The sequence below is a fragment of the Heterocephalus glaber genome, unplaced genomic scaffold (assembly GCF_053883595.1).
Source record: "Heterocephalus glaber isolate CG9 unplaced genomic scaffold, H.glaber_assembly_v1.0 deba00000122, whole genome shotgun sequence".
NCBI classification, from domain to species: Eukaryota; Metazoa; Chordata; class Mammalia; order Rodentia; family Bathyergidae; genus Heterocephalus; species Heterocephalus glaber.
Genome location: NW_028258138.1, coordinates 77,733,518 through 77,750,553, shown reverse-complemented (window position 1 = coordinate 77,750,553; position 17,036 = coordinate 77,733,518). Strand labels below are relative to the sequence as shown.

At 45.3% G+C, this 17,036-nt stretch overlaps 1 protein-coding gene across 1 annotated transcript; it reads right to left on the bottom strand.

Annotated features, from left to right (window-relative positions):
• Positions 1–91: 91 nt before the first annotated feature.
• Positions 92–15,933, bottom strand: Cav3 (caveolin 3). Its single transcript, XM_004835256.4, has 2 exons — positions 15,496–15,933; positions 92–803 (listed from the first exon to the last, which is right to left on the bottom strand). Exons 1-2 carry the CDS (start codon positions 15,607–15,609, stop codon positions 462–464), a joined length of 456 nt encoding a protein of 151 aa, XP_004835313.1. The 5' UTR covers positions 15,610–15,933; the 3' UTR covers positions 92–461.
• Between the last annotated feature and the right edge of the window lie 1,103 nt (positions 15,934–17,036).

The window sequence follows — 17,036 nt, the reverse complement described above, 5'->3', positions numbered from 1 at the left end:
AACCGAGCCGCTTTCCCGCTGCTGTGCACAGGACAGTGAGCGGTCAGACCCGCGCCAACCTTGTGGACACAAACAAGATGCACAGCCCCCATGCAGCTGAAACCTTTATTGGGGCCCTTTTCATACCCACAGTCACTGGTAGCTTTCTTGGGCATGTGTGGACGGGGGACCCATGCTGGCTCACACTGTCACAGTACACGTGGATGCAAAGACTTGCATAGCTGCCTCTTAGCACACATCTTCCTCCCAGCTGCTTCTGGGCATCATGGGTCTGGGCAGAGCAAGGGCCACAGTGCTACAAGGCTGGCTGACTTTCCTTTCTGGCTTCCCTATATGATATGCTCCCATGTTGGGGGAAATAGAGCAGTTGCTAAGGAGAAAGAGCTCTCCTGCCCTCTGGGAGCGGTACCAGAGCTGCCTGGCCTGAACCCGGCCCTGCCACCCCCTTACCCCACCAGGCTTTAGATTTCCTTCCGCAGCATCACCTTGATGCTGCTACAGAGCTGGCCCATGGCGGCAAAGAGCGGGTTGCAGAAGGTGCGAATGCAGAGTGAGTAGATGTGGCTGATGCACTGGATCTCGATCAGGTAGCTCTTAATGCATGGAACCACTGCCCAGATGTGGCAGAAGGAGATGCAGGCAAACAGGAAGCCCCAGAGCAGGGCCAGTGGGACACCCAGCAGCGTGGACAGCAGGCGGTAGCACCAGTACTTGGAGACGGTGAAGGTGGTATAGCTCACCTTCCACACGCCATCGAAGCTGTAGGTGCCCACAGGCTCCGCAATCACATCTTCGAAATCCACCTGCAGGTGCAGGAAAGGGAATGGTTACTCACAGCATACACACACTCCCCCAGCTTCTGCTTGTATGCATTAGAATCCCTTGGGGGGCTGGTTAAGCCCAGAGGGCCAGAAGCCATTCCAGAAAAGTTCTGACTTAGTAGCTCTGGGTGGGGTGGGACTCTGCACTTCTCACAAGCTCCTAGGGATAGGAATGCCACCATTGGTCCCCAGCCTGGCTTCCTTGCCCCAGCAGGGCACAGAACAGCCTGCTGGGCACAGTGGAGAGCTTGCCAAGCCCCTCATTTCATGGATGGGTAAGCAGACCTCAGAGGTGAGTGCCTTCCTTAAAGCCAACAGTAAATTGGAGGCAGTACTACCATTTGGACCTGGAGCGTCCTCCAGGGCTCATGTGTGAAAAGCTTGGTACCCAGGTGGTGCTACTGGGAAGTGGAGTGGGAGATCTTGGTCCTTGAAAGGGGAAGGTGGGACCCTGGCCCGCTCTCTCTCTCTCTCTATTTCCTGCCCACAAAGGTAAATGGCCTTGCTGTACCTCATGATGAGGCTGCCTTGCCACAGGCCCCAAAGCAACAGGCCTATCAATCATAGATAGGAAGTGGAAAAAATAATAATTTGACTTAAATAAAAATATATATTCATCTACCTTTCTATATGTCCATATACCCATCCAAATAACCATCTATCCATCCATTCTCTTTTCCATCCATCCATCCATCCATCCATCCTTCATCCATCTATCCATCCATCCACCCACCCATCCAAACACACAAACACAAACAAACATTTACTGAGAACCTCCTGAGTTTTAGGCTTCCACCTCTTAGGGAGAGCTTAGTATAACACCTGGTACAGGTAGGTTCTTGTTGACAGTTATTTGTCCAAATGTTTTAACGTTCCTATGAAAATATATCTCAGAAATCCTATTGACTTTTCAGATTGTACATGGGATGATTTTTCAGCCTACCTAGTCATAAATGTTTATCTGTGGGTCTCAGTCTAAGCTGATGAGATGGGTGGAATCCTCTTTTCTCTCATTTTCTGCTTGTAGTAAAAAATCTACCTCAAAGATCTATCTGTTGTGTCTTTCCACAATGATTTCTTCACAGAAGCTGTTGGTGCTGGCATTTGAACCAATTCCAAGGATTTCCTTTGGGTTCTGTGCACTGGGCAATTGCACTGCTTTCTGTGAATCAGGAAACGTGCTCTCTGAGGGCTGTGCCCTGGTGGTAAGAGGCAGACAACAGCTCCCCTAATTCAGGTTTGAGTATTGAGAGAAATCTAGACACAGCACACTAGTTTGGGGAGATATTTATAAGACCTGGCTCAGCCAGCTCTAGGCAACCCTGCTACCACATCAGAAGTGCACAGTGACTTCATCCTTTAATTTCTTTCCAGAAGCAGAGAGGAGAGGGGAGTCTGAGGGGCTTGATCTAGCAGGTTAGCTCAGGCTTTGTGTACAGCTGGAGAGAGAAGCTGAGCTGGAGTTCAGGAAAGAGAGACTCATGGCTGTTCATTTAGTTGGTGTCCCCTTCTCTGGCACGTTTAGTTTTGGAACATCAAGAGAGGCAGTTGGTGAATGGGAACCAGCCAGAGCAGTCCCCACAGCTCCTGATGGGATAGGGAGGTCCAGAGGACACAGGGGAGGCCAGCAGCCACCCCTGTCAAAAACACTTCCCCAGGCAGGCCCACCAGCTGATGGCTCAGCTGAATGGAGCCAGGTGGGGCCGAGTGGGGTTGAGCAGTTGCAGCCTGACCGGGACCTGCTTGCTCCAGCTTGCTCCACCAGCTTGCCACCAGGACAGGGTGAGGAGGAACCCCCCTTCCCCGGGCAGGCCCACCAACTGACGGCTTGGCTGTGCAGGAGCCTCCAACCACCCCCCCCCCCCCCCCGCCGGCCTCTGGCCTTTTTGCTGTGCAGCTACTTGGTTACACACTGCAGAGGCACAGGGGGACATAAAAGCCATTGTCCTGAGTGGCAGAAGTGAACAACAGAGAAAGTGCCTGTCTCAGGCTCCTTGATGAAAACAAGCCCACTGGAAAAGTGAAGGGAATCTCTGCAATAAAGGCACAACAGACCTCCGTGATTGGTAAGTTGGTGGGATCATCAGTTCCCATTGGAACCTGGAGTTTCTTCAGGGGAAAAGCAGCTGAAACCTGCAGTAGAAACTTGCAGAGTGCAACCCTGCAGGAGGACAGGGAGCTCAACTTGGGACTTGCAACCAGAAATCTACCTGAATCTCACGGGTCTGGGACTAGCTTACTGAGACTCATTGACTTATAACTGCACACTGCTGCCCACATTGTCTATTGTGACAGCAGAGACATACCCTGAAGGAGGCCCTTTATTTTTTAAAGGTGATAGATTAATAACTACCACAAATTGTCATTCTTTAAGAGGTATTTGATGCTATGGTGTTGCTGATTGTATAACTTGGGCTAAGGTGTTGTGATTGATCTAAACAGTTTTCCTTCCTGGTGTAATGAAAATGAGATAGTTTCAGAGTCATTAGAGACTCAAAACTTAAAGACCAGCTATATCTGGAAGACACCTCTGAGAAGCAATCATTCCATAAGGGTTTTAAATAGATCAACAAAGATACTTACAATAAACAACTTCAAAATATCAACCCAGGAACTAAACCAAGGACAGTACCAAAAACAAAAACGAGAAGACATTTAAGCAAGTCACAAACCCAGACTTCCACCCCACAAAAGGCAATTTCTGGGGGAAATGAGGTGCAAAAGTCTGATAATCAACCACTTGGACACCCTGAACTGTTAGCACAGGAAGTAACAAAACAGATGAATGAGGCTCTAGAAAAATTCAAAGCAGAAATAATCTCCCAGATAACTACAGAGATGGTGAGCAGAGTGAAAGACATGATTAGAGGCTCTAGAACAGAAACTGATAAAAAAATAGATGAGCTCAGAAACATGCTGGAAGCCATGAATGCCCAGCATAAGAAAGAAAGAAACCATGATTGCCCAACGTAAGAAAGAAATGGAATCCATGAAACAGATTCAAACAGCTATGCAGGACATTAAAAACTCCATTGAAAGCATGCAGAGCAGATTAAGAGAATCTGAAGATAGAATATCAGATATAGAAGACAGGATTGTGGTGAAGGATCATAAAAACAGGGATTTCTTAAAAATAGTAAGGGACCATGAGAAATCAATTCAACAGCTGCTAGATGATGCAAAGAAGAATAACATAAGACTGATAGGAGTCCATGAAAAAACAGGAGAAAGTACAATTGACATAAAAAAAACTGTTCACAGAAGTAATAGTAGAAAACTTTCCAGACAGAGGTGGAGAATTGGACATACAGATAAGTGAGGGATATAGAACTCCACCCAGCCATGATCAAAAAAAATCTACACCTAGACATATAATAGTCAAGATCCCAGAAACCCAATAGAAGAACAAAATTCTACAGGCAGTTAGAGAAAAGAAACAAATCACCTACAAAGGAAAGCCCATCAGAATCACAGCAGACTTCTCAACACAAACCCTCAAATCAAGGAGAGCCTGGAGTGAAGTATTTCGAGCCCTAAAAGAAAATAACTTCCAACCTAGACTGTTGTGTCCTGCAAAATTATCTTTCAAAATCAATGGGGAAATTAGATACTTTCACAACAAAGAACACCTTAGAAATTTCATGAACACCAAATCAGCACACCAAACAATTCTAAGCAATATCCTAGAAAAAGGCAATGAAGGTCATAACTCCATGAGGTTCAACAGAGGGAAGCCACCAGACAAGGTAAGAAACTAAAGGGAAGGGGGAAAAAGAAATAAGAGCCAACAACAGTAAAACATGACAAGGATGAGTCAATATATATCAATTATAACTATCAATGTTAATGGCCTCAATTCACCAATCAAAAGAAATAGACTGACAGAATGGATTAAGAAGCAAAATCCAGCAATATGCTGTATACAAGAAACACACCTAACTCAAAAAGAAATTCATAGACTGAAAGTAACAGGATGGAAAACAGTTCTCCATGCCACAGGAACCCAGAAAAAAGCAGGGGTAGAATCTTATTTGCAGACAAAGTAGATTTCAAACCAAAACTAATTAAGAGAGACAAAGATGGTCACTACATCCTTGTGAAGGGAACAATCCAAGAGGAAGAGATGACAATCCTAAATATATATGCACCAAATACGAATGCCCCCAACTATACAAAACAAATATTAATGGACATAAAAAACCAAATAAGCACTAATACAATTGTAGTGGGGGACCTCAATACCCCACTATCACAAATAGACAGATCATCTAGACAAAAAATTACCAAGGAAATTCTAGAACTGAATCAAGCTATTGAACAAATGGACTTAATAGATATTTACAGAGTGTTCCACCCCACAAAATCAGAATACACATTTTTTTCAGCTGCACATGGGTCATTCTCCAAAATAGACCACATGCTAGCTCACAGGACATGTCTAAGTCAATGTAAAAGAATTGAAGTTACCCCCTGTATATTATCAGACTATAGTGCAATAAAATTGGAGATCAATAACATGAGAAACTGCAAAACTCCCACAAAAACCTGGAAATTGTATAACACCCTCCTGAACAACCAATAGGTCACAGAGGAAATTAAAGAAGAAATTAGACAGTTTCTACAAGTAAATGATAATGCCAGTACAATATACAGGAATCTATGGGACACAATGAAAGCAGTTCTATGCAGGAAATTCATAGCACTGAATGCCCATATTAGGAAAACAGAGAGAACTCTGATAAATAACCTAATGCAGAACCTCAAAATCCTAGAAAAAGAAGAGAATAACAAACCCAAAGCCCACACAAGAGAGGAAATTATAAAGATCAGAGCAGAAATCAATGCAATGGAGACTAAGAGAACTATACAAAAAATTAATGAATCAAAGAGTTGGTTTTTTGAAAGAATAAATAAAATTGATAAACCTTTAGCCAACCTTATAAAAAAAAGGGAAGAAAAGACTCAAATCCATGCAATTAAGAATGAAAAAGGGGAAGTCACTACAGAACCAACAGAAATCCAGAGTATCATCAATACCTACTTCGAGAACCTGTACTCTAATAAAATGGAAAACACAGAATGGACAGATTCCTAGATACATATGAATTGTCAAAGTTAAATGAAGAAGATATAGAAATTCTAAACACCCCAATTACAATGAGTGAAATTGAAAATGTAATAAAAAATTTACCAACAAAGAAAAGCCCAGGTCCTGATGGCTTCACTGCTGAATTCTACAAGACATTTAAAGAAGAACTAACACCATTACTCTTTAAACTCATTAAGGAAATTGAAAGGGAAGCAAGGCTTCCAAACCCATTCCTGGGAGCAAGTGTGACTTTGATTCCAAAATGAGGGAAAGACCCAACCCAAAAAGACAACTACAGGCCAATCTCCCTAATGAACATAGATGCAAAAATCCTCAACAAGATACTGGCAAACAGAATACAGAGGGTCATCAAGAAGATCATACACCCTGACCAAGTTGGATTTATCCCAGGGATGCAAGGATGGTTCAACATTCATAAATCAATAAATGTAATACCCTATATTAACAGAGTCAAGGACAAAAACCATATGATCATCTCAATAGATGCAGAAAAGGCATTTGACAAACTCCAACACCCATTCATGATAAAAACCCTACAGAAAATTGGAATAGAAGGTCTTTATCTTAACCTGATTAAGGCTATTTATGAAAAACCAACAGCCAACATCATACTAAATGGTCAAAAACTGAAAACTTTCACACTAAAATCAGGAACAAGACAAGGATGCCCACTATCACCACTCCTGTTCAATATAGTTCTGGAAACATTAGCCACAGCAATTAGAAAAGAGAAAGAAATAAAAGGAATAAAGATAGGAAAGGAAGAAGTTGAACTGTCATTATTTGCTGATATGATACTTTACATAGAAGACCTAAAAAACCTTACCAAAAGGCTTCTAGACTCAATTGACAGATTCAGTAGAGTAGCTGGATATAAGGTCAACACTCAAAAAACAATAGCCTTCTTATACATAAATAGCAGACTCACTGAGAGAGAAATTAGGGAAACAATTCTTTTTACAATAGCATCCAAAAAAATGAAATATCTAGGACTCAATCTATCAAAGGAAGCAAAAGACCTCTACACTGAAAACTACAGCACCCTGAAAAAGGAGATTGAGGAGGATATAAGAAAATGGAAAGACATTCCTTGTTCCTGGGTAGGAAGAATCAATATAGTGAAAATGGCCATACTTCCAAAACTGCTATATAGATTTAATGCAATGCTGATTGAAATTCTAACAATATACTTCACAGAGCTAGAGAAAACAATCCAAAAATTCATTTGGAACCAGAAGAGACCTAGAATAGCAAAAGCAATTCTGGGCAACAGAGACATGGCTGGGGGTATCACAATTCCCAACTTGAAGCTAAACTACAAAGCTACTGTGATAAAAACAGCATGGTACTGGCAAAGAAACAGACCCAAGGATCAGTGGAATAGATTAGAAGATGCAGAAACAACTTCAGACATCCTCAGCCACCTCATCTTTGACAAAGGACCCAACCACCCTCATTGGAGCAAAGATAGCCTGTTTAATAAATGGTGTTTGAAAAACTGGATTTCAACCTATCAGAGATTAAAACTAGACTCATATCTATCACCATGCACTAAACTAAGATCTAAGTGGATTAAAGAGCTAAATATTAAGACAGAAACACTAAACTTGCTGGAAGATAAGTTAGGTAGAACTCTTGAGACATTGGCATAGGAAAAGACTTTATGAACAAAACCTCAGTAGCACGGGAACTAGCAGAAAGAATCAACAACTGGGATCTCATCTTATTAAAAAGCTTCTGCACTGCAAGAGAAACCACCAACAGAGCTAACAGACAACCTACAATGTGGGAAAAATTTTTTAGCAGCTGTAACTCAGACAGAAGGCTACTATCTAGAATATATAAAGAATTGAAAAAAATGAGACCCCCCAAATTCAAAGACCCAATTCAAAAATGGGCATCTGAAATGAACAGACATTTCTCACACAAAGAAGTAAAAGCAGCAAATAAACATATGAAAAAATGTTCAACATTACTGGTCATTCGAGAGATGCAGATGAAAACAACACTGAGACTCCACTCACCCCACAAAGAATGGCTGCTATCAAGAAATCAACCAATAACAAATGCTTGTGGGGCTGTGGAGAGAAAGGAACCCTTCTCCATTGTTGGTGGGAGTGTAGACTGGTGCAACCATTATGGAAATCAGTATGGAGATACCTCAGAGAACTAGGGCTGGAGGTCCCATTTGACCCAGCTATTCCCTTGCTGGGTATTTTCCCAAAAGAATTAAAAGAACCATACCACAGAGACATATGTGTACCCATGTTTATTGTGGCACAGTTTGTAATAGCTAAAGCTTGGAAACAGCCCAAGTGCCCATCAACTTGAAACTGGATAAAGAAGATGTGTTTTTTTTATAAAATGGAGTACTACTCAGCCATAAAGAATGAGAAATTAGAGTCATTTATAGCTACATGGATGCATATTGAGGCCATACTCTTAAGTGAAATAAATAAGACACACATGTGTAAGTACCGAATAGTTTCTCTAGTGTGAGAAACTGAGAGTGTAAATAAGGACTAAAAGGATTAATAACTAATAATTGATACTTTGAAATTGGAAAAGGTCCAAAGGGGTAGGGGTGGTGGGAGGAGATGGGGAAAGGAAAGAATGGAAAGGAAAAATTATGAGAAAAGAAAAAAAAATGGAAACGAAGTATGTAAATGGGGAAGGGTGGAGGGGTGAAGGGCGCACAGATAATGGGGAAAAAATAAGAACCAAGATACATCATGTACAGGTACAAGCACCCAATGATAAATGTAAATGTATTGTATACCTAAAATGTACCAATAAAAATTTTAGGCAAAAAACAAAACAAAACAAAACAAAACACTTCCCCAGAGTCCTCTGTGACTCTGGCCTTGGGCATCTCAGGCCCTGGGCAGCTTGGGTAGGACAGCTCATGTAGGACGTCTCCAGCTGAGGGAAACAGCTCTGAGGTTCCTGCCTCTGTTTGGTCACTGAGTTACTGTCAAACTGAGACATTGTGCTTTCCCTTCCTGGGGCTCTGGGTTTAGTTTGGGTTGAGTTTTCTGTTTGGGGTTTTTATTGTTGTGGTTGTTCACTCTACCCAGAGAGGATGATGACAAGATTCACAGGGGCATGGAGTTAGCTTTGGAGTCAGAAGACCTGAGCAAGCAGCGAAGATTTTTTGGGTTCCAGTTTCCTTGCCTACTAACTGGCTACTTAAAATGTTGTCCACAGTGAGTGTCTCTTCCATCCTTTACCCGACCAAGTGAGTACAGAATTTGAGAGCAAAGCCTTTCAAGTCTTGAATTTCATGCAGTAATTTCATTCAAATAATAATAAAAATTAGGGCTTATATTGACATGTCTGTTTTCAATCTCATTTTCCCTAGTTATTAATTTTTATTGTATTTTACAAAAGTACTGGTGCATAGCAGAATGAAATAATAGTAATAAACCTGGCCCTTTCCCCAGGTAGTTTGAGAAGCACTGGCCCTATGAAATTAGAAGCTAAGCTAAGGTGGTAGGTGCAGAAACAGCTTAAAAATGGCAAAGCTTTGCTTCTTTTGTTAGGCATAGTAAAAACAATAATAAAATTCTATAAAATCTGGGGTAACCAGAGTAGCACCTCCAATGCATAAGTGTCAGTTCTGGTTATGCATCTGGTGTCTGTTACTGCACCCAGAATGTGAGGAGGGCCAAGGAGAGTGAACCCCATGTCAGCGTGACATCACAGCATATTTCTGAGTCCCCCTTAGTCTCTGTGTGTGGGTCATCAGGGGGCCCAGGTACCCAGAAGGAGCTGAGGACCAAAACACAGTATAGAAGGTGGCAGGCATTCTCAGGGCTATGCTGTGCTACCTGGGGACCCCAGGCTGTAGCATGAGGAGAGCTGCATTCATGTAAAGGAGTTGGGAAGCAGCTGCAGAGCCCCATCTGCAGCTGGTGGCTGGTGAGTCCTGATCCTTGCTCTTAGCTGGGCCCCTCCATCCTCTTGCCTTCTCTCTCAGCCTGTGCCTGGTGCAGAGCTGTTGCAAGTTGGGATGGGGAGCAACAGAAATGCCCTTGGTGAAGTTCTAGGCTTTGCACTAGCTTTTTGGTGGGTAGAGACGACTTCAAGGAGTCATGCCTCTTACTGTTGATGCACATGGGGAGTCTCAGCCCTTCCTGAGTCTGGGCCTGCTGTAGGACTCACTATAGCCACCAGAGTGGGGCAGAGCGACTGCTGTGCCAGTTCCAGAACTAAGCCTTGAGAAGGTTGGCAGCTTCTGCTTTGAGGAGCCCTGAGCCATGTTTGAAGTTCACTTTCATACCCTGTTCTAGAGGCCAGAGGTGTTAGGAGTCTGCTCTTACACCCTGCTCTAGAGCTCCACTGCTTCCCTGCTCTGGTGGAGAGGTCACAAGTAAGGAGAGGCCCAAAGCTGCTGGAGCTGGAGGCCCAGCTGAGCCTCCATCCTTCCTGTTACCTCACCAGTGCCAATAGCCTGGCACATAAGTGAACTATCTTGGATATTTCAGCTCAGTGGTGCCCTCAGGTGCTTTAAACCCCAGCCACCATATGACTGCAGCTGTGGGAGAGAACCTTCGAAGCCCACAGAGCTGCCCAGCTGGCCTCCTCAGCGGGTAGACTGCAGCGGTCTTGAATGGTTGTTGCGGAAACTTGTTATGCAGCAATCAGTAACAGATACAGTGTGTCTTTAGGGAAAGCAGGTGATGACTCTGGACTCCAGATATGGCTTCTGTGAGTGGAGGTGGACTTGTTTATGACACTTGGGCATGGAAGTATGAAACATTCCCGACTCAGATGCTTAAGGACTTCTGGGGGCCCAGGAGCCTTACTCTAATGAGTGTCACAGAAAAGTTGATCATGTTTGGAAAATTTCCAGACCAGTTGATTCTCAGGAGTCCCCATGACACTAATCATAATACCTCAGTGAGAATTAGACCTGTGTATTCCTTCCTAGGGATCACTGATGAGAGCAAAAAAAAAAAAGAAAGAACTGCACTGTGGAATCACTGGTTGGTTGGATGAGTCTCTATGAATCAGTTTCTGCCTGTTTTTTTGTGCTCTCTCCCACAAATTCCCTTTCAGAGGCTCTGTATATTCTCATTCCCCAGTTCATCATTCTGCAATCAGGGTAGCAAAGATGTTTCATCTGTTGTGTGAACTCTGAGCTGCTGATGGGGCTTGGCTTCCTGGAGACATGCTGTGATCCATTAGTAATGTCTGCTGTGCACACAGAAAGGAGCATCAGAAATACCTGTCAATGACATTCACCATCTCTGCTCAATATTCTGTGCACTGTTGCAAAAAGCCTTTATACCTTTGCCTGTGCTCTTTCTTCTTGGAAAGCCTGTCCCTCCACCCCACATTTTGCATTTTCCTCATTTTTAAAAATGCAACTTGGACACCATCTTCCCATGGATCTGGCTCTAACCTCCTGCAACCCTCCACTTGGCACTAGCATAGATTAGCACCTTCCTCTGTGTGACCTCCTTCTTCTTGGCTGCCTTCTCTGTCAGGTTGGCTTCTTTCCAAGGGGAGGTATGAGGTCGGTTTCATCTGTCCGCACCAGGCTATCCCAGATGTGACCAAACCAGGAGCAGGGGTATGCAGAACTGCAATGCTGCTGCTTCTTGTTATTTCTCCCTCTCACTAATTAGTGGGGTGGGGCTGGGACATGCACAGGGGAGGGGGCTGGAGCCTCTATAATCTGGGTCTGAAGGAGGTATCCTCAGGGCATCCACTGGCAAGCTGGAGAGCCCAGAGCTCGACATGCATTAGTTTTCTGCCTAGCCTAGCACAGTGCCAGACCAACTCATACTTTCTCCCCTGAGACACCACCATTCCTGCACACAGGAGGTACTTGATAAGAGTGTGAAGAGTCCCTGCTGGCCACGAGGGTGGGTGGGAAAGGGCATGGGGTACACACTCCAAGCTCCACAGCCTTCTGTTATGCCCCGTACCCAGCATCAAGGCTTGGAGACCACAGTTTAAATCCGCTGGGCATACAGGGCTCTCTCCCTTCTTTTGGCACTCCTTCACCAACCTGAGTTCCAGGGCAACGCCAAGCAGAGCACCACTCTCTGTAGGGTCAAGGCCATGAATACAGTGGGTCTATTTCTTCCTATTCTTCCTCAGCTTTTTGGTGTGAAGTGTTAGCAACTGGTGATGAAGGGAACAGCATATCCCTCTTGTCCACCCACCTCTATCTGCACCAGGGACTCAGGCCCAGAGGAAGGGTCTTTCCTAGAGTCCCTGGCAAGTAACTGTCAGGACTGAGAGCAGAGCCAGCCTCCCTGTAGCTGGGTCCCATTCTGTGTCACTCTCCTAGCCCATGAAGACCCTGCTGCCACCAAGAGGCCATCAGCCACCAGGGCACTGTTTTGGCCCCTGTCTTGGCCCTGTCTCCCCACTTCCTCTCTCCTCTTCCCTCTGTCCCTTTGCTATGCTGTTTCCCCAGGTGCCGACAGAAGCCCAAGGCAGTCAGAAGGCTGCCCTGTCCCACAGGCCCTTCCCGTGTCTTCTAGCCAGCCCCCACTCTCCTTTCTCCCTTTATCAGACTATAACTGAACCCTGAAGTCATCTTGAACCTGCCCATTATACCAGGGCTATTTGTTTAACTGTTTTAGGATCTCTGTTTTTACATTTCTAAATTTTTCACTTCTGGTTCATTAAAAACAAAATAAAGAAAAGAATCAGATAACTCTACAAACCAAAGAATGCTCACCCAAAGCTAAATAATCTTTTCTAGGCAAACTCATTTGCAGGACATTTTGTTTAGCCCTTGGGGCCTGTTTATCTGCCACTCATGGCTACCAGGCTACAGGAGAGGACACTTCCCATCCCCAGAGAGGCTACATAAAGCTGGACATCCATGCTGCTGTCCGTGCTTCCCTCTTTGGATTATAATCTGGCCCTGGGGCCTGGCACTGGCTCACTTCTGGCTCAGTGGGACCCAAGCGTCCCGTCTGTATGTGCCACCCATTTCGGTCTCCCTGAGAAACCACATTCTCCCGAGGACGCCTCATCTCCACCCCCCAGTGACTCAGTTCTGTGACCCTCTAGTTGCAAGCTCCTGAGGTCCCTGTACAGCTCACATTTGTCACAGTTTTGCTGACAGGAAGGCCCTGTCCCAGCTCATCCTCCCCTGACCCACTATGGCACAGGCTGCTCTGAGACTCAGCTCCCTGTGGGAGGTCAGTAATAAGGTTGCCATTTTACAGTGGGGAGTGGAGGTGACAGGTCTGGTGTCCTTGTTTTTTAGGCAGAAGAGTCTGGATTTTAAATCAGGTCTGTTGAAATCGAGTCCAGGACTACGCCTGCTAGCCCTCACTGTGTAAACCATGATTGATGCTGCCTTATATTTATACAGCGCCTACAGTCGGCAAAACTTGCTTCCCCTGCAGCTTTCTCCCTGTGCTGTGACAGATGGGCCTGTGCCTCAGTGTGTGATCTGTCCACATGTAACATGCTGATAGCATGAACTGTGTGGAGGAGGCCCCCAGCAGAGGGCTTCTGAGGAGGCTGGCCACGGGCCACCTGGAGCAGTTGCGGGGCTTGCTGAGGAGGTGGGCTTTGAGCTGGGCCTGGAGGGCAGAGGGACTTTCACCCTGTAGGGCAGGGTGTGCTCTGGTGGGGGGTTGCAAAATGGGCAGGAGAACTGAGTGGGAGCCCCACTGTCTCATTTGGAAACCACATGGAGAGGTGAAACTTTTCCCGCCTGTGAGGCACCCCAGAAAGGATGGTGGCCTGGAGCTGTGACAAGGGCCAGGACATGGAAAGGGCCTGGGCCACCCTGCCTGAGTTCAGAGGCTGCAAGCCTGGCACACTTCAAATGTGCCTTGTGGAACTGAGTTCTAGATCCCATTTAATTTTAATTACAACATAAAAACAGGTTTTGGTTCCATTATTAGAAAATTTTTAATAATGCTTGGAACAGTTTGGGCATGTGAATCTATTTTCAACTATAAATTTTATGACCTTTAAATACAGAACATGTATTTCTGAGGAAAATTTGGAGTCTGAACTAAGATGTACTGGCAGACAAGACATTTATTGGATTTTGAAGATGAAGAAAGACTGTTCAATTATTCACTGAGAATGTTTTATATCAGTTACATGTTGAAATGACATTAGTTTGGATATATAGGGTTAAATTAAAAATAAATAATTCTAATTATTTGATTTTTGTTGTTTTTTCTCCTTTTTGCAGTATGAGATGTTGAATTCAAGGACACTCTGCTACTGAGCTACCCTGCCATCCCTTTTAAATTTTTATTTTGCTTTGAAACAGGCTAAGTTGCCCAAGTTGCCTTGAATATTCGATCATCCTGCCTCAGCCACCCAAGCAGCCAGAATTACAGCATGCACCACCACGTCTGGCTGATTTTCCTTTTTTAAATATGTCTGATTAAAATTCCAGGGCAAATGAATATGTAGGAAAGCTCCATACTTTATGCTCAATATTTCCATAAACCTAAACTACAGGTGCTCTAAAAAGCAGTCTATTTATTAGAAGGGTAAATGCTGGGCTGGAAGTACAGCTCAGGAGTAGAGCATTTGCTCCCATACATGAGGCCCTGGGCTCAATCCCTTGTACCATAGAGAAAGAAAAAAAGATAAACATATAAAAGTAAATCATGCATGGGCCGGGGATTTAGCTCGGTGGTTCCAGTGCCTGCCTTGCAAGTGCAAGGTCCCGAGTTCGATCCCCAGTACCAAAAAGAAAAAAAAAAGTAAATCATGCGATTATCATACAGAAATGGTGTAGCACAAAATTATGTTTAGTATACAATACTTGATTATAATAAATGAGTATGCCACTGTTAATGTAAAAAGATCCATGGGGTAATTGCACCTTGGTCACATTATACTGCGTTTCTGTGGGATGGCACTGGACTGAGGTCCTGAGGCCCAGCCATCTGCCTAGGTCACAGAAGCTCCAGAAATGGCGTTGCTGGTGGCTGGGAAGCCTGCTCTGAGCAATTCTCCTTAGAAAGACCCCTGGCTTGCTGGGCTGAGGCCGTGGGGCTGGGGCAGCCTGGCTGTTCCTGTGCTGAGTGAGGAGAGGCCTGACTTCAGGCAGTGGCCGTGGGTCACTCCCTAAACTGGACAAGTCTGAGCACTCCAATTCTGGGACCCTGGCACCCTCCGAGAAGCCTCTGCCCTGCTTGGCTGCAGACCTGCATGGGCCACAGCAGGGGACAGACCCTGGGCAGTGGTCTCAGGAGCAAGTGTCCCCTCAGGGGGCTGTCAGCCCTGCTGGGAGCTGCCCTCTGAGATTAACCCCCAGCCCACAGAGGAACCACAGAAATGCCTCCTGGCATGGAAAATAGCCTGAGTTGGCTGCTAATTCCTATCCCTCCAGGACAAGGGCCAGGCCAGAGGCAGGAGCCTCCGTTAGAGTAAGTAGATCTTTTCTTTGTGCCTTGCCTCCCCACCCTGCCCGAGCAAAACTTGGGCCTCATACATGTGGCTAATTTTTTGCTCTTGTTTATGCTCAATGTTCTCCTCAGAGTTTACAAGGATTTGCTTGATTGGGGATTTGGAGGAAGCATGGTGACAAGGTGCTGCCCAAGACACAGAGCCTACCTTGACTATGTCTTCATTAATGTTCTTGGGGTCTCTGTTCACCAGGTCAATCTCCTTAAAGTGAATGTCCTTGACAATCTGGGCCTCCAGGTCCGTGTGCTCTTCAGCCATCATCACAGAGCTGTCCACCCTGTTGGAGGAGGTCCGAGCCTTGCAGCCGGTGGGGCTGAGAATCCTTGGGGCAGAAGACCAATGCAGGGTCCCCAGATTTGTGCCCTATGGCTAAATAGGCCCCACCCAGCATGCCGGCTGACAGCTGTCCCACATAACTCCAGCCAGCCTCTAGTTAAAGCCACTGTGGCATGCCTCCAAGCTAAAATTAAGACTGGAGCACTTCTGGAAGGCAGAGCACTCCTTAAAGGGGGCTGCTGCTGGGATTTGGGCCCCATGTGTGGGCGCCGGCCTGGCACTCCCTGCCCACTGCCAGGGACAAGCTTGCCCCTCACTGCCCAGACGGCTGTCTCTCCTGTGCGGCCCCTGGAATTTGCCACCACTGCCAGTGCCTGGGCGCTTCTGGGAGCAGCTGCCCCACAGGAGGTGGGCTTGCTCCAGCTCTGCCTTGTGATCGCTGTGTGACCTTGGGTATGCACACCCTCTCTGGGCCATTATGGGGACATGACGTAGCCCAGGAGCTCTTCCTATCCTGAAGGAGCAGAGGAGACCAGATCTTGTATTCCTGGGAATTGGTCTTGGGAACTGGAAATGTGGTCTTATAGGGTTTTTGGTGGACAACTGGGGCCTGCATGTGCTGTCTGGAACCCTGGAGCAGGTCTGGGGTTTCCCCGTTTCTGGGGGTTTCCCTGGGGTGAGGGTTGATGGATTGTGGGGTGAGCTTGAGTGTTAGACCCAGAAAAGAGACCACTGATGGTGCTGCCCCCTGCGTGCATGGCTGTGGGGCACCTCCCCTAGGGCCTGCTTTGGTTTTTTGCTCCTTTTTCTAATTCTACATAGTCTTAAAGCTCAAGCAGATGAGGGATGAAGATTCCAAATCCCAAGGCAAAGGTGCAAGCATCCATTCAGCTACCCACCTACATATTCAGGCAGGATTTGCTGAGAGCTAGGAATAAAGGAACAAATAAGGCTCTGTCCCCTTGAGAAGCTCCCAGACATACAGAGTGCTACCAATCAGAAAAATTTTATGAAGAACTTGCCCTGAGGGAGTCAGGAAAGGCTTCCCATGGGAGATGGCTTTGGTTAGATGTTGAAGTCCAAGGACCCCCCTCCCTGGCACACTTGGCTATAGGACTGTAGCTATCAGAAGCCATGTGATGGCAGTGAGTACGCAACACCATTGAGTAAATTGTAAACTACTGAATGTTAATAACTAAGAAGCACTTCTCTGAGAAGTGTTTCTATATGTCAAGTCTAGGAAATAATCAAGTAAAGTACTGTTAATAATCGAATATTATTTTATGTTACACCTATGAAACTATTTTGACTACTCTTTTCTTCTATTATAGGAAAGCAGTAGCTCTGTCCTTGAAAAACATATTGAAAAGCTGAAAAAAGCACAAAGGAGAACACATCTTATTTCTTATTGG